Raw genomic sequence first — 17,631 nt, 5'->3', positions numbered from 1 at the left:
GAACAGAAAAGAAAAAAGCAAAAGCAGCCTAAAAAAATTTCTTTTTCTTGTAGCTTATGTACATCTTTTTTATAATTCTGAAGTTAATTCCAACTAGCTTCAACCACTGAACACAAAAAACAGAACAGCTAGATATGACTGCTTATACAGTAAGACACGAGTACAATTCCCCTTTACATAAATATATTGCTTCCGTTTTCAAAGACCTTCCTATTAATATTTCCTTATGATATAAGAATAAAAAGACGATAGCCAAATATTCGGACCATTTTCAGTTCATATTTAAAGTTAACATTTTGTCCTCTGAGCTAAAATATGCTTCATAAACATGTTCATTATCCTCATTTGCCCACACCAATCAAGTTTAATTGCTCAGTTAAATTGCCTGGTTACCTCGATTTGGAGACATTCAGCTGTTTCTATCATTTATCCTCACACCAATACTCAACTTTCTCTAATAATAAATGGCTGCTCTTCCATGCCTTTTGGCTAATTGTTCAATTACAAGGGTGTGAGCATTTCTGGCATTTGAAAGACGTGTGAAAGGCCACTTGTGAACAGCCCAGGGACACAGAATCAATGACATTTATACATTATGTGTCATTTCTATGCTTTGTAATAGTAAGTGTATTATATTAAAGTACCAATAGACAGGAGAACAACTTTTTAAAATAACATCCACATTTTTTTCTCTCTCAGTGACTCCACTTCAAACTTTCTTGATTTTCTGGTCCAACTAGGCCATTTTTAACTGTCTCAGCAAATTTATCCTGCAGGAATATTTGCTCCCGTATCAGTCCCTCTGAAGTCAATGGATTCTGCTTGAATTCTGCAGTGGAAAGTGTGGGGGACTTGGGACTGAGAAGGTGTAATGTCAGGATTTGCAGTGGAAATGATGTGCTGCAGACAGACCCCACTGCCTCAACCCCCACAGGTAATCTGTGGAACAGAAGAGTGCGTAAAGGAGTGCTGCCTTCCAATTTTTTATTTTTTTTTCCTTGACTCCATATTTCTTGTCTGTTTGGGGTTTTGTTGCTGCTTTTTGTTTGCTGTCTCGTCTTCTGTTTTTATTGTGCTCTCTTTAGGTAACCTTTCTTCCTGACTCCCATCCCCATTTGATTTCCCTTTGCCCTCGCCCTGTTTTGATTCCTCTTTGTAAAGTTTCCTCTCCATCCACCTCTGTCTTTCTACTCCTCCCCTCTTACTCTCTTCTGGCTTTTTTTCCTACCCTCTTATCTTCCCTTCTACTTCTCTCTGAGGACTTTCTGCCTTTGGCTTTTTTCCTGTAGATTGGGCTCAATGGTACTCTTCGTGAATGCTGATTATCCTGGTTGGAGCTCTATGAGTGTTACGCCAGCTGAGTAGCTCTTCATTTGAATCATGCCTTGCAGCCATTTAGTAGGAAAGGGATGTCACATCCAACTTTGAGTGACAGCTGATTGGCAGGCAAGAAAAGCAGCCACCATCTCTCATGGGGATGCTCAGAAGCTTGTAGAGGGAGATAAAATGTCAAACCACTGTGATCTGTAGCCTTTGCTGAGAGGCTCGAAAGATCAAACTAGATCAGACACAATCCCGTTTTAGTTTGGAAAACTAAGCTGTATTGTTTCTACTTTGAATGTCATCATCAATAGCATAATTTCTATATTCTGCAAGAAGAGACTCCTATAGACTATGGCACCTTGGGCAGTGTAGACTCTCTAGATTTACCACGAGTGCAGTTGCTCTACAGTTCACACAAAGGTTGTTACCTACATGGGGGTCTACAGCTCAGGGAGGTGGATATTCTCAGAGTTGGGGTGGTATAAAATTTTTTTTTTTTTTTTTTTTGTAGACCCTTTTCTGTCAGCATGCTTTGAGCTTAGCAGTTTTTAGCTGCTTGTTACTGCTTAGTGTATAAGCACAGTGTTCTTCAACTCTTTGTAATAGCATGGCTTGTGGTATGATGGTCATGTCACAGAGCACCACGAAACCTCATCAGAAAATGGCTGCAGTGCTGGTGTGTGCAGTGGGAAATAAGCAATGAAATGGTTGCCTTCTGTTGGGTAGAGTAAACCCTCACCAAAGTATGGGTACTGTGAATCCCAAATATCTTGGACTAGACCCTCTTCAGGTATATATAGTTTGACGCTACAAAGCTAAGGAGTATGAAGGAAAACACATACTAAATTTTAAAGCTAATAACTGGCCTAGACTGTCCTATAATAGAGTTGCATTATTTCCAGACAAAAAAAAATATATATTTAAAAAAACAACAAACAAAAAACAACTCTAAAAGAATTGTGTATGATTGGCCATAGGACTTGCAAGTTAAACTGGGAACTTTCTGTTGCGGATTACAATTTGAAGCTGAAGTGTACTAACCTTTCTGCTGAATTAATGTCCTCTGAAGCTGGGCAGATAGGAATGAGAAGTGCAAGTTGTAGCAGGCTTTGTTCTTACCTACTTGCTATTGCTGACTTTCTAACTCTTCTAAGATCAAAACATAGATGTGTCTAAAAGAATCTTACCTTGCCAACATATTGGTAGTCAGTTCCTGTGTATTCCTCCAATAAAAAGAACTGATTCCACATCCAGCTCCTTTTGGAACGACTGAGTTCTCTCCTGCTGTTTCCAGACAATACCAAAACCTTTCCCTTCTCTGGAAAGCCACTAGTCCTTTTGGACAACGAAGTTAAGAAACTTTGGTGGGGCTGACCAGCCCAAAACAGCAGCCAGAAGCAATGGTAAGTTCTCATCACGACAACACGAGAAGATCTAAACAGCAACTTTTTTCTTGTCCTCAAACTAACCTACTTTACTGCACTGAATCCAATCTCATGCCGTCTTCCTTCTTTAAATAGTTTTTGCAGTCTCAAAGGATCTCTGAAAAGAAAAATAATAACATTTTAAGTATTTTCAAAGGTATTTAACATTCATCATTACAGCAAGCAAGTCCAAAAAGTAGAAGAGTAATAGTGATCATTGAAAAGTAGGGCTATTCCTGATTCAGAACATTGCCGGTGGTCCTTTAAGTAACTGGAGTTAACCTATGTTGAGTTGGAAGAGCTAGTGTTGATGTGTTTTGGTGTTTTTATTGTTGTTGTAGTTTTTTTCTTTTTTTTTTTTCTTTTTTTTTCTTTGCCTCCATTTACTTCCATTCATGGACTAAGGCAAACAAGGCATTTCCTTTTTTATGGCCTGGACTTCAGGATATAACTGATTAATTTCTGACCAGCGATCTTGATGGGATTACTTTGCTATGTTGAAGAAGGGCTAGCAAGAATGCACACGCTTCTCAGGAAGCATTTTGGTTGCTATAGTTATGGACTGAAAATAACTCTAGAATATTCCCCTAAAATGTAAGGAATGTTGCCTTTAACTTCATTTTAGAAGGGTCAGGTAAACAAGTTAGTGAAATATATGTATGTATTTGTCAATATGTCCCACACGCTAGGCCTGTTTAATACTATGTAGGAGATTAAGTGGACATTTTGGTTTTCTTATTTACCTACTGCCTGAGTTTTATGCTGAGTTTTGAATCTTTAAATACATAGTTATATATGTAAATGTTTTCATTAATTACTTATAAAAAACAGCTAGTTCATCTCTATCTGTGGGCTCTTACTAGCTACTGTTTCCTATTATTAATATTAAATATCTGTGCAGCTACAAAATAAATATGAAAATGATCCCCATCTCAGAAGACCACATGATTTTCATCATGAAAAAAGCCATCCATACAGTACTACAGCTCGGTGTTGACAGTTCTGTTTTAAAGCAGTCGAAAGCTTTTACTCAGAAAGAAGAAATGATATCAGATAACCAAATGCCTAATGATCAGCTCTGGAACATTTTATAATCTGAAGAAATCAGAATTAGTTGACGGAAACATTCTACAACATATAAGAGTATTTTTCATAAACACTTTGTTCAATTTTTTAGTCCAAACAGATCCATACTCTTAAAGAAGGTTCATTTGCTTGATTTTCATTTTGTTTTGCACAGATGCTCTTCGGAAAAGTTCTTTCAATATCCTGATCAAAAAATATAGATCATTCTGAACCAGCTCAAAATTCAACACAGCAGCTCACAATGTTTGTAAATAAAATTGTTGAACAGCAATCTGGCTTCATATCAAATCAAAAGAGATTTGTTTTATTTTCTAAGTATTTAATGTGTCACTATTTGGATCATATTCTACATCAAAGATAATTTTTAAAGCTATATTTTATGTGTTTTTTTTCTTTTTTCTTTTTTTAAAGGTGTAAATCAGGCAGAATTTAGCCTCTGAGCTACACTGATGGAGTTAAAGCATTTACAATGCCTCGGGTTAGCCACTCTTCTGGTTGTCACTGTTCTTAGTAATAAATTGTATAAAATAACCTCAAGTCTCTTACGGTTCCTCTTAGTAAATCATTTTCTATAAAGAAATACCACTTAGCTTTTAGATGGATAGTACGTAATGGAACAGGGCTGTTCAGACAATATCATTTTACTGCTTCACAAGGTAAAATAGCGTAAGAAGGTAACTTCTGGTTGGGAAGGAGTCAGTTTTTTAACATTAAGAGGAGGAGTGGAAAAGGCACAATTAGTTCTGAAGTGGTGTAGTTTCCTCCGGAGAGCAGGGAAGGCTCCTAGTGAGCTCTCATTAGCACGGGTGAGTCTTCTGTAGGCAGGAACAGCGCTGCCCTGCAGGTCTGGGTGCTCTGCGTGCTGTGAGGCAGATGACGACCCGTGGCTCTGTAGGCACAACCCCCGTGCAAACATACGTGCACGCACAGAGAGAGCCCTCTAGCAGCACGCCTGGCATGAGGCTCGCGTGGAGTGTGGGTGGGAAAGGACAAGGAGATGCGAGTTCTGGCTGCACACACATGGCTTGCTTCTCTAGGGAGGCAGGGTCTGAGGTAGGGAGCACAGCGTACGAGCAAACCTATTATTTTGCGATTAGTGAAGACTACGTGGATTGCTGAGGCATGAGGGAATGAAAATCACCACTTGACAGGCTCCCCCGGCGCTCATCTCATTGCCTCCATGGCCAAATCCCTCAGTGGGGCTCTATGCCTCTGCTCCTGTATGTAATGTTTTCTGAGTAGTGTTGCCTAGAGCAGAGTCACCTGCATAGGATTTGTGCCATCCTTTTAAAGGATCAGTCCTTCAAATGCCAATTGCCAGGAAACAATTATTCCTATGGAGGAATTTTCTGCACTTGAAGTCAGCTATATTTCACAGCTCTGATGTCATGGGAGAGGTTTTATAGTGGCTCATGCTGAAATATAGCTCACGAGAATGATATCATAGCTGTCAAATACAGTCTTTTATTCTTCTCTGCAGAGATGTGTCCAAAAAGCTGAAATAAGGGCATGATCCCATAATGTTCCTCTTGACTGGGTGGTCTTTGCATAGTGCCTCAGCAGCTAAGCCCTGACAGCCTCTGTGTGAGTGGCAAAAGAGCAGAGACACTTTTGCAGACCTCGGCTTAAGTGTGCAGTCAGGGTAAGTACCCACCGAAGTCCAGGGTGTCTTTGCCCTATAGGTGCTGATAACTATTTTATGGGTCATAATGATAAATTCAGTGAGGTGAATAAAAAGGACAGGAGCAATATGCTCCGAGCTGAGCCATTAGTAAAGAGTGAGCTCCTGTGGCTTTTAAATGACATTTTGTGCTTCAGTCCCAATGCCTCGTGCTCCAGAGAGGTCTCTGCAACGTAATGGTTGCTCACCTGCAATCTCTGTGTTCACTCCTGTCTTTAGTTTGAAAACAAGTCATTGACCAGGGACATTTTTCTTTCTCTAATTGAAGGTGTGCAAATACAATTGATGGGACATTTCCTTTGGTCCAGACCAAGGGACGGGAGTTAAAATTTCTTTGTTTTCTTCACATCATACAAAGACAGGCAGAAAGACAGAAGGAGCACTTCAGACATCTCACTTTCCTCAACCATCAGCTGGTCAGCTGATTGGGGAACGCACTGTGTTAATCAACTGAAATGTCAAGAGTGAAAAACGATTTTCCTGTACAACAATCTCAGACGACTGGCTTAGCTCTGTCAGCTCAAATATACATCAAATATGGGCTTTTTATCGGAGAAGGAGGAATCTGCATACCCAAGCTTAAAAAAAAAAAAAAATCCCAGTCTAAGTTTAGGTATGATGATTGTTAACATAAAAGCAATGTCACTTGCAGTCAAAGAACTGTCTTTGGTGTGACAAGTCGCAGATTTAAAGTTTATGTTCATGCCTCTTTGAAGGATCAAAACCTCAGACAATTGCTTAATCACTATAAATATCAACTTACTTCAAAATTATTTCCCCTAGGTGATGATTTTCATAGTCAACCTTTCTATTCACCCTTTCCCCCAGTATCTCGTTAATGTAGATGTCTTCATGCCACCGATGTGAGAATTCAGTGCGAATTTACACCCTTCCTGCAAAGTACTTCATTATTGCAAGTATAAATCGGAGGAAATGTGTCCATCAGGGTTCCGCCAATGTATCAGGGAGCACAGTCCTGGAGATGGCTTTCCGGCACAGTGACAGCCATCAGGTGCAGGTTCTTGGCAGGAAGAACCCCAGAGAGGTCCCACCTCCACTTGCAGCACTGTGGGTTGTGCTGCTCTTCCTAGGTGGTGGTTAAATGAACCAGGCTAGCAAGGAGCCTTCCCATCAGAGACACCAGTAAGGAGAGGGAAAACATTGGCTTTTTTATTCCTTTCTCTTCAGCCCCATCGTATTCCCTCCTCAATAGACTCCCAAAGGAATATGACTTGTAAATTGTCCTAGATCCTGGACTTGAGAATTATTTCTTTTCAGATCCCGTGAATTCAGTTCTGTTTCTGTATATATATCGATGTCAAACATTATGGGCCACTGATGATTAGATTGTAAATAGTCTCTAAATATATCAACAATCATCAGTGTCTCTAAAATTTCTGACATAACCTTTATTCAAGAAGAAGTACCATTAGAATAGATCTTTTATTCCTTAGTCATCTAAGTATAGTTTCATTGTTTGAGGGTTGGGTACAAAGCTTCACACATTAGGATTAAGGTCCACTACTACATTTGATTTAACATTGATTGTATTCAAGAATTGGTAATTTACTGTTATTCTCACATGAAGAGTGAATAAAGAGGTGAACGTTAATAGCTGATGTGTCATAATAATTGAGGAAACTGAGTATGGGGAATGATACAGATACACCCCTTGAATATTCAACTAACAAGAACAGTTAGTTTAACTTTTTTTTTTTTTAATTTATTTATTTGAAGAAATAAGCTGCATCTATGCTCATCAAGATTGCTTAGGTTCTTGGGAAAGAAATGCACAAAGGCAGAGAATAGACCCCGCTGTTTAATTCTAGCAGTATTACACTGTGAATGCACCTGTGCATGTGCCTCTGCTGCCTCAAAATCAAGCCTGTTTTATGGGCAGTGGTGAAAAGGCGCAAACTAGTCCCTGGCTTCACCAACGACTGTATCACTTGAAGTGTCTACCACTACCTTCAGAAGAGAAGGAGGGTTCTGCCCTGGAAGCTGTAATTTATGTTTAATTTTATAGAAGACGAAGGATGGGGGAAAGCAGTACAAGAATTTTGATATAATAACTTCTAGATGCTTGCCCAGCCAACACCAAGTGAGTTTACCAGGCGGACTGACCCTGCATAAATCCCCAACAGTCCTACAGAGCAAACTGCCAGCTGTGGCTGCCTGACCACAGGTTGCAGCTTCGCAGCTTCCCAGTGCAGGAGGCTCAGCTGCCAGTCCTGTGCTGGGACCAGGCAGGCAGAGGTGCTCTCCATAATCACCATCTCCTGCAAGGAACGACCTTCCCCTGGCCTTGAGATCAGGTGCAAGTGTTTAACCTGTCAGGCCTTCCTGAGAGAGAGGAAGGAACCAACATTTTGTTTTCAAAGCCTGAGGAATGAAGGGTGGGTAAAGCATTAATTGGGGGAAGGAGAATGGCTGGATACTGAGTCCTAGATTTAGTGTGTAGGATGTGGTAGTCCATGGTTTGGAACCAGGCATGCTAGGTGAGGATCTAATGGTTATTTGCTTGGATTTTACCTTGCTGCAAAGCCATGCTGAAGAAGCAATATCCCAGTTCCTAAAAGAATTTGAGCAACCCAGAGGAGGCAGGACTTCAAATTGTCATTGGGGCTGTCCTCAAAAACACCAAGTTCTGCTACCCCGCAGGCAAGACTGCAAGAAAAGGATTAAGGCTGTAAGGAAAATCTGCAAAAAAATTACTTTCTCATCATGGGGAGAAAGGTTAAAGTAGCAATAGCTACACAAAGAAAAGAAAGTATTCCAGCTAACCTTGAAAAATAGAGGCTTCCAAAGTCATCATATTCATTTATTTTCAGTGCCATATTCGTATATTCAAATATATCATATTGATACGTTTTCATATATAGGAAAGAATTTCTTGCTGGATATTTCCAGTAATAGCTAAGTTTCATGTACTCAGAAGCTGTAACATTGCAGACTTGTCCATAATTGACTTGGACTTAAAAAGCAGTTGAGTTTGAGCTTACTTTACAATTATGTCTCTCTTATGACCAGTCAGATCTGAAAGTCTCCATCTAATAATTTTCTCAAGTGTGAATTAGCTTTTACTGCTCTGAAATCCAAATGCCCTTTTTCCTTCATTCTCCATGGGGTATTCCTTTGTAAATATCAGTCATAAACAGGAAAAAAAAAAGTCAGTTTTTCAGAGTAAAGATAGCTGATGAAATTTTAATCTTCTGATGCTCACTTTTTTTTGATATCTTTGTTATATAAACCCATATGCCCTAGCGATCATTTCTGTAAATACACCTCTGAAATACCAAACAGAACAGAGCCAGGAGAATTCAAACCAAAAGATTTGTAGTTTTAACCATAGGTTCTTTCTGAAGACATCAAGTACACAATGTAATTGCAGCCAGCAGTGGTTGATTATAGTGTCTTTGAAAACCATTTTTTTTTCAGTTCTCTCAGCAGGAGAAAAGGTCCAGAACTATAAAAATAACTGAATGCAGCAGAAATGTTAAGATAACTACTACCTCCATCCTGCATTGGGATCTATTAGCATGGCCCTTTTGAACAATGCAACTGCTTTAACCCCAGTGAACCTGAATGCACACAAACACCAGCCTTCACAAAAGCACACACTGACAAAATAGGCAAAGTGAGAGGTATCTGTCTCCCTTTTGTGCCTCAGAGGTAATGGCAATAGACGACTGCATGACTTTTATAAGATTATTCAGTAGCTGGTGAGGGGACTGATGATGTGGTTTATCTGCTTTCGGATAGTTTGATTTTTTCACCTGCTGTTTGAAAAGAGTCTCAGTACTGTCTTGTTTCGGAGATGCCGATGCTAAGTCTCTGTATTTAGAAACACTGAAATCATATCTTATATCCACTGTGCATAAACTGTGTCAACACACAAGACAGAGGCATATCACAGAAGAGGAAATATTCTTGTTTCCATTGTATGGCTGCATTAAGTGACTAATCTGCGGTCATTCAAGAATATCAAAGTCCTTCAGCTGGGTCAGGGTAATTGCCAATATCAGCACAGACTAGGGATCAATTGACAGAGCAGCCCTGCAGAGAAAGACTTAGGGCTGCTGGTGGATGAAGAATCAGATAAGAGCTGGCAATGTGTGCTTACAGCCCAGAAAGTCAATTGTACCCTGGGCTGCACCAAAAGCAGAGTGGGCAGCAGGGCAAGGGAGGGGATTCTCCCTCTGCTCTGCTCTTGCGAGCCCTGCGCTCAGCTCTGAGGCCCCCAACACCAGAAAGATGTGGACCTGTTGGAGCAGGTCCAGAGAAGGGACAGAAAAATGATCAGAGGGCTGGAGCACCTCTCCTAAAGGCTGAGAGAGCTGGGGCTTTAGTCTGGAGAATAGAAAGCCTCAGGGGTGACCTTACTGTGGCCTTTCAATATGTAAACATACAGAAGATGGAGAAAGTCTTTTTACCAGTGTGTGTACGAAAGGAAAAGGAGCAATGGTTTTAAACTGAAAGAGGGAAGATTTAGATATAAATCAGACATTTTAGATATAAGGAAGAATATATATATATATATTTATTTTTGTTTTACAGTAAGGGTGGTGAGGCCCTGGCACAGGCTGCCCAGAGAAGCTGTGGATGCCCCATCCCTGGAGGTGCTCAAGGCCAGGCTGGCTGGGGCTTTGGGCAACCTGGTCTGGTGGGAGGTGTCCCTGCCCATGGCAGGGGGCTGGAACTGGGTGGTCTTTAAGGTCCCTTCCAACCCAAACCATTTTATGGTTCTACCTGTGGCAGGGCTGGAACCTGGACTCAGCTTTCCTAAGTCACACAGCAGCACTTTAATCACTTTGTTATTCTTTTTCCTTCCTGATGGTGTGCCAGTCAAGACATAGTCACTGTGCTTTAATCACCACGCCCACCTTTGCTGCACATACCAGCAGCGCGCTGGCGCATGCTACAGGGTGTGCAGGCAGGTGACATTGCAGGAGGAGCACTGGGAAAAGCATCTGACGTTGCCTGGGTGTGCAGGCAAGAGCAGCAACTCCAGCAACCTTACACGGGTGTCACAGGCTGTTCACCTCTGCGGCCAGCAGCTACATGGAAAGGGTTGATCCTGCCCTTTCTGTGAGCTATTTCTGTGTGACTTTAGCAGGAAGCAGGAACTGATCTTGCCAAAGGCTTCCAGCTGCATCTGCTTCATGCAGGTGACGTGGGGACAGGCATCCATGGCATTTCATTGTTCCCCCGCAGAGAAAAGCATTCAGCTAAAACTGCATTATATCCTAAAACTGGGGACAGGTATGTGACTAGCAGGTGATACAACAGAATACTTTAAATAATATTAAGCTGGTCCTTGATGGAGGGAAGATAAAAACAGCTAAGAAAACAACTACATTTAGTAGGAAAACAACTTGGTAGCACTTCTGATGCTGGGCGTATCTGGCACATGGGTCGTTTATTCCTAATCAATACCTTGATGGCAGAGTAGTAGATGTGCCTGAAGTGATAGCCAAAGTGCTTTCAGCAGTACCAAAAATATCCTTGAAGCCATGAAAATGCTGTAGGAATACCTTATCTCAGTACTTGTTGGAAATCTGCAGTTTTGCCACCCCCTTGTGAAATGTACTGTGGTTTTCATACATGCAATAAGCTATTATTAAACCTACAAAATAATAAAAAATAAAAAAATAAAAATTATCAGGTTCTTTAAAGCAGGAGTGCCATAAAAGAAAAAGTCACTCCACCTTATGCACCAAAACTTGATGTCTGAAAAGGAACCTAGTCTTCCTACCCAGAGAGGAAGGGTCTCGGGTGACTTGAAGTGCCTAAGTTAAAGCGTTTTGTCTCTTCATTGAAAAAGCTATATAGTTTGAATACCTCTTCTTCTGTTTCTTTCCAGACTCAGGTACTTGAAAGTCTCATAGACGGGCTCTTAGAAGGGATCAGTGACTTTTTAGACTTTCTTCTTAAAGAATATAGACAGCTATTTCAAACAAGACTCCATTCTTAGAATAGTATGAGATGCTACCACCCCAAAATCTCTATTAAGGGAACTATTCAGAATTATTAGACATATTAAAGAAATCTTCGTCAGCTTCTCCCTGAAAATTATCTTTTCCTTAACTAGATGAGATGCCGGGTTTTGCTTTTTCCATCCACCTACCATTTATTAGGCACCTGCCTCCATGCCATCAGAGGCCCCTGATGTCATCCTCAAGCTCCTGTAAATGAGACAGAGCCACATGCAACAGATCCTTTCTGTGCTGAGCAGCAATTACTCTAAGCCAAGATGTCGCAGATACTCTCCAAAACCTGGCTTGAGAAAAGAGAAAAAGCTGGGCTTGCAGCTGTTTCAGTGGCACTGCAGTTCTTCTTAAAGCATTGCAGTGTGACAGTGAAGGCAGAGGCTATATTGCCACATGCGTAGCCAGGAATAAAAGCAAGCAGGGGGGAGCTTCTTTTTCAGCAGGCACTAGCGTATCTTCCTATCAAAGACTGACTATTTTTGACAGTAGTAATTAGGCAGTTCAATAACAGACACAGATAGAAGAAAATTCTTTGACAGAGTATTTTGGTTGTGCTTTGGGCAGTATACATTGTTGTCAAGTGTGATACTAATTGCTAAAGTCCTAATTTGTTTCCTACAGAGGAAACCCACAGACAGAGATACCAGAATTATTAGAGAAAGTGGTCTAATTGAGGCAAACCAGGTAAGCAGAGTTCACCTGATTCCAATTTAGGCATGTTAGAGTTTATACACTTTTCATATTTAATGAGCGATTATTATTTATTTATTTATTTTTATTTATTTACAGCCATCTGTAAATTCACATTTCTAGGAAAGCCCCAACCCACCTTTGACTGCTGCATTTTATTCCTTTTTAGTGACCCTAATCTCTTCTGCTTGCCTTTTGCAGTTCTCCCTTACAGGGACTTTCCTCGCCACCCCCGTTGCCAGCACGCCCCATTTCATCTGTGGCAGAGCAAAGCGGTTATCTTTCTTAAGTAGTTTTCTAGTCACCAGCTGCTGTTTATTTCTTTCTCTCTGCTAGAGGCTTGATGCTCTCTCTAGTTGTCTGTGCTTTTTTGACAGTAACATATGGTAATTCCCACTCTGAACTTAGGAGAAAACAATTGGTAGGTGGGGCATAATGTACTGGACCTGGGAAGGGTAGAAATAGCTAAACTTTAGCTTTATATGTGATCATTAAGGGCTTTCTTATTTCTTGTGGACTTCCACAGCCATTTACCACGGAGAAATGGATGCGGACTGCTACCAACCAGCAATCCCTGTAAGGCTCAGCATATTGCGGGCAAGTGAACTCCATTTATGCAAATACACTCCAACAGGAGCAATTAACAGGAAAATAGAGGAATGCCCATTAAGACTCATTTCATTACAAATGTGCTATTAAAAGAACTGTAGATTAGTAGGTCATGTCTCTTTTTTTGATGAAAGAGTCTCTTATTTCTTTGATCATGACAGTAACAGGCTGCACTAAAAGGCTATGGCTTCTTTAAAAGCCTCTTAACGTTACCCCTATTAACTGCACAGCTTAAGAAGCAGTACCAGAAGGCAGGAGAGCTAATGTAGATCTGCCGGCCTCCCTTCTCACAGCTCTTGATCCTCCCTGGGATCCTATTAAGGAGCTTGGAGATCTTCTCAAGCAAGACTACACGGCTAGGAGTGGAAACACCTGTGGTGAGTCCTGGGTTCTCCTCACAGCTGGCAAAAGAAGCTGTGGCATTTAGGGGGACTGAGTCTTTTCTGAGTGACTTCAGAGTTACTAGGGCTGAATGATCACTGTTAAATGGGAATGAGGCATGCTTGCTGTTCATCCAGGGTGAATAAATACCATGCTATTACGGCAGGGATTTTCTAGCACTCTGCCCTCTAGGATATTCTTGTCCAAACAAGATGATCTTTATTCATAGTACAGCTCCAAGCTGGAACTATCTGTGCTGTATCTCTAACCTGTGTGGGGAAATCAGCCCGTGACTTCAGGTGAGGCAAGAAACTTCCCCACTTCACTGCGATCCAGCCATGGTGACTCATTACTTAACTGAGGTTTTGTGAACACTGAGTGATGTTTCTGAAACTCTTGAAGTTCCCTGAATAGGAAACATGCATACTTGCTTTTCAAATTGCTAATCTGAGAGGTGGCTTTCTTCTTTGAAAGGGGCCTTTTAATATGTTTTTGCTAGTAATTTCATGTTTCTTAGAATATGAAAATGTATGAAAGAATAACGTTGCTTGTGACTGAATAGCTTCTGAAGTATTTCATAATGCCACTTATGTCACTAGTTCTTTGAAAAACCTTAATGAGTTGTTTAATTAGGAATATTGAAGAAATTTGAATCACAAATTTATTTATTTATTTTCTCTCTTTTGGTGCCCACAGCTCAGTGTGCATACACCATTAACATCAAATGTTGTGAAGGTGACTAAGCCCATGCTTCTGTTATTAAGGCATGCTCCTCTGGGCATTGAACCCCATGAGAAAGCTCCTCTCAGTGATTTATGATCAGATCCCTGTAAGCATGTTGCTTCTTAGGAGTAAAGAAGTCTGGGAAAGATTTCTTGATCTGCCTTAAAACAATGGGTGTTCACAATGTTGTTAAGTTCTTTGCAATTATAAGTGGAATCTCTTTGGAATAGAAGGCGAATTCATATATATATTTTGGAAGTGGGGTTTGTAATGGAATTACTGAAAACTTCCCCTTGTGTAATGGAGACTTGGATATGGTGTTTTGTTTTTAGATTTGTTCCAGCTAGACTCTTTGCTACTGTTTTCAAGGGAAGGGAGTGGGGAGTCATACTGCAACTCTTAATTATGCTGTTAATGCTAAATAATTATGCGATCACATATGCAGCAAACAGGGGGTTAGAAATATCTAAGACAGCTCTGTTCTTATGTTTTAGGCAACCGAAGGAGCTAATCCTAAATATACAAAATGGGCGATGCAAGTGGTTGTTCTTGGTCCAGGATTCAGAGGAGCATTGCTCTGTACAAGCCACTGAAGGCTGCAAAATTGGCCCTTGTTGCTCAGTGGAGTTTTGATTCTGAATTAATTCCGTGGAGTAGCCAAGATTGATAGCCAAGATCAAAGAGAGAAATGGATAAGCAGTTTGGGAGGAGCAGAATTAAATGAATCTGTTTCTGCATAATGTGTGCTTTCATGCCTGTAAACAGATGTCTCTGTTTAAAAAACAATGAGATACTAATCTGGACAAGAGAGACTGCCCTCTTATTTCTGAAATTCCTTTTCATCTAAAAGGTATTCCCCAAAGCAGTAAATGTTCAGGAAAAGTAATTCCAGTTATAAATGGAAGTTGACCAACTGAGCTGTCAGTACAGTCTCTGACACTGCTCTGTATCAGAGAGGAGTGAGTCTGCTGTTCTTCCATAACTGCAAAGACTACTCTATACGTCTTCAGTTTTGGCTTGAGAAAATACTTAACTTTTCTGATACTTTTAAAGATAGCAGTGTACAGAAATGACCAGCTTTGGTCTTGTTGAAAATGATGAGAATTTCATGAATTTTGTGTCACCGGAGCTAGGATGTTGCTTTTTTTTTTTTTCTTTTACATTTCTAGTTCTACAATTGCTTTTTTTCAATAGCTGCTATTCTAGTTTTTATTGGTAAAATTTCTGTTAGCCTGACTTTAATGACTACAGCAGAAGATGCTACAGCTAAATATTAAATGAAGTGATCAAACGTTTACTGATTGTACCTAGGGAAATCCATGCTTTTGCAACAAAATATGCATTTAATTAAATCTCAGACATTCCTAAAAATTGTGCTTATTTGCACCCACTATATGTCCCACACCAAAATCTTAAATATCGCATGCATTGTGACTGTCGCCAACTGAGGCGGCTTCCTTCTGGAGAGATAAAAGCCTCCTTCCTGTCAAGGTCACTTAGCTTTGATCCCGAAGTCCTCCCACTTTCTGCTCTCCTGTTTCCTTCTCACCTCTAATTATGGGCAAACTGATGTAAGCTGAAAATTGTCAAATTGCCCTGAAGGCAAACATGAGTGTTTATTCACCTGTCTGAGGTATCCGCGTAGTCTCAATTACCAAGGAGTTTGATCACTTAATAATCTTTATTGTATTTATCCTCAGAGTCATTTTGGGAGAACTACAAAGTTAGCATTTCTGGAAATGGAAACTGAATAGATGTAAAGATGAGACCTTCTAAGGCATTTAGAAACCTAACTTACAGCAATCAGGTAAATGGAATTTAAGCCTCTTATCGTATTATGTTTTAGCACTAATTCAAAACCAGAAGATAATATGGCCACCAAAAAATCTGGGGAATCATTGTCATTTGAACGTGGATAAACTCAAACATGCACATGCTTATCTTTCTCATTTCTCTGTAAGATTTCATGCGTTTCTACTCAGGTCTTAAATTTTGTTTTTAATGATCTTTTCTTACATAAGCTGCAAGACGTTTACTGTTTTATATTTTTCACCTCCTGGATGAATATAGTTTCAAAACAAAATGAGAATTACACCAGCAGTTTATTAACACCATCTACTTATTATCTGTAGAATTGATCGTCTTGTAACGAAATGTTGTCTTTTCAGTTATATAAGCAATCCATAGTCTATCTCTTCTAAACCAGAAATTAGGTTCTCTCTGCTATTTAAAGCCCCTGGAACTTAGCAACAATGCAGGGTTATGTACATACAGGTAATATGGGGGAAGATTACCCCAGAGTTATCTGCCTTTGCTCCCTCCCTATAATCTCTAAACAGTACCCCTTTCTTCTGATTTACTGCAGGTTATTTTGCACTGCAGGTTGTAAGAGAACTTATTTTCAAACATGGGCACTTATAAAGCAGCAGGGATTATCCAAGGTTCAGGCTGTCTATGGAAAAAATATGGTAGTTCATTAAATGGGCAATGTGAGATTTATGATTTTAGATTTTAATTCCTTTCTGTTTATAAATGCCTGATGATTGTCAAAAATTAGGAGACATTTCTTCTCAGAGAAAGAGTGGTCAGGCATTGGAATGTGTTGCCCAGGGAGGTGGTGGAGTCACTGTCCCTGGGGTTGTTCAAGGAAAGGTTGGACGTGGTGCTTAGGGACATGGTTTAGTGGGTGACATCGGTGGTAGGGGGATGGTTGGACCAGATGATCTTGGAGGTCTTTTCCAACCTTAATGAATCTATGAGAGTGTGATATATTGTCATTTAGTATCGTATCCCAAATGTTGAGCTTACGTGTGTGTGTATATAAATATATATTTATGCCTGTATCTGTGTGCTGTATACTATTTATACTACTAAAGGCTATAGTAATGCTACTGTTAACAGTGGCAATTGAACTTTGATTTCAGTGCTGAATGACTAACGCGCTTCTGGCATGTTAGTGTCCAGGATAGGATGGAGGCTTAAAACTATAAGCCGCTGTTGCTTGAAATCAAAGCATGGCTTTGTCAGATGTGAACAGAGCTGAGCAACTTCAGCTTGAAAGAAAACCTCAGGTGTTCTGGGGAATAAAATCTAACACTTTGATGGCGGTTAATTTGACTGTAACTGGAAAAAGATGGGGTAAGCAGAGTTCTACTGACAGAAGTGTTTATGGCACAGGTAATTGGTACGTGTGCTTGTTTGGAGGAGAGCACATATGCACCAGCAGTGCCCGTATGAACACAGCTCCTGCAGCCCTGTGCCTTAGGAAATGTGGTGCTGCCCTTGTTAGCCACAAACTGCAAATCTTATTCTACCTTCACACAGGCTGCTTCAGGCCTTGTCTGGTCTGAAGCTTGTTTTAGCTGAACCAGCAATTGCCCAACGGATGACTAACGTCTAATTTAGTTCTTGTGTTACCTTAACTCTGTGAAATTGCATGGTTTTAACCTAAAGAAATCGCGGCTGAAGTCATGGACCTATTAAGAACGTGTTAGCAACAGACTGTCTGAAAACCCCAAGCAGACCTCAGACCGAGGAGGAAGAAACTCTGGCCCCCAAGGGCATCCTCCTCCCAGTGGGGAACCTGGGACGTCATAACTCCCTGTGACTGCCCAGAAGAAAGGTGAGCATAATGGGACAGAAAGGGGGAGGTACCAGGGAGTCACTGACTAACAAACTGAATCGTATTATTAATGGGAATTAGCAAAAAATAGATAACATGGAC

General features: G+C 40.5%; 1 protein-coding gene across 5 annotated transcripts in view; it reads right to left on the bottom strand.

The window, feature by feature from the left end:
* The window catches only part of LOC308189336 (cadherin-6), a 103,278-nt gene that overhangs the window by 48,797 nt on the left and 36,850 nt on the right, over nt 1–17,631 (bottom strand). For 2 of the 5 annotated variants that reach the window (XM_080579270.1, XM_080579271.1), the window contains 2 exons: nt 8,047–8,181; nt 2,511–2,865 (listed from right to left, as the gene is read on the bottom strand). In XM_080579270.1, the coding sequence (XP_080435396.1) occupies nt 2,511–2,738 (228 nt within the window). In that variant the 5' untranslated portion in view covers nt 2,739–2,865; nt 8,047–8,181. Of the gene's footprint in view, nt 1–2,510; nt 2,866–8,046; nt 8,182–11,641; nt 11,791–17,631 lie in introns of those variants that run through there. The other 3 variants (XM_080579269.1, XM_080579272.1, XM_080579273.1) reach the window with 2 other exon arrangements.

Source organism: Anser brachyrhynchus (assembly GCF_964034855.1).
Source record: "Anser brachyrhynchus genome assembly, chromosome: 2".
In the NCBI taxonomy this organism is placed as follows: Eukaryota; Metazoa; Chordata; class Aves; order Anseriformes; family Anatidae; genus Anser; species Anser brachyrhynchus.
The sequence above is the reverse complement of the archived record's forward strand: the minus strand, read 5'-3'. Positions and strand labels throughout refer to the sequence as shown.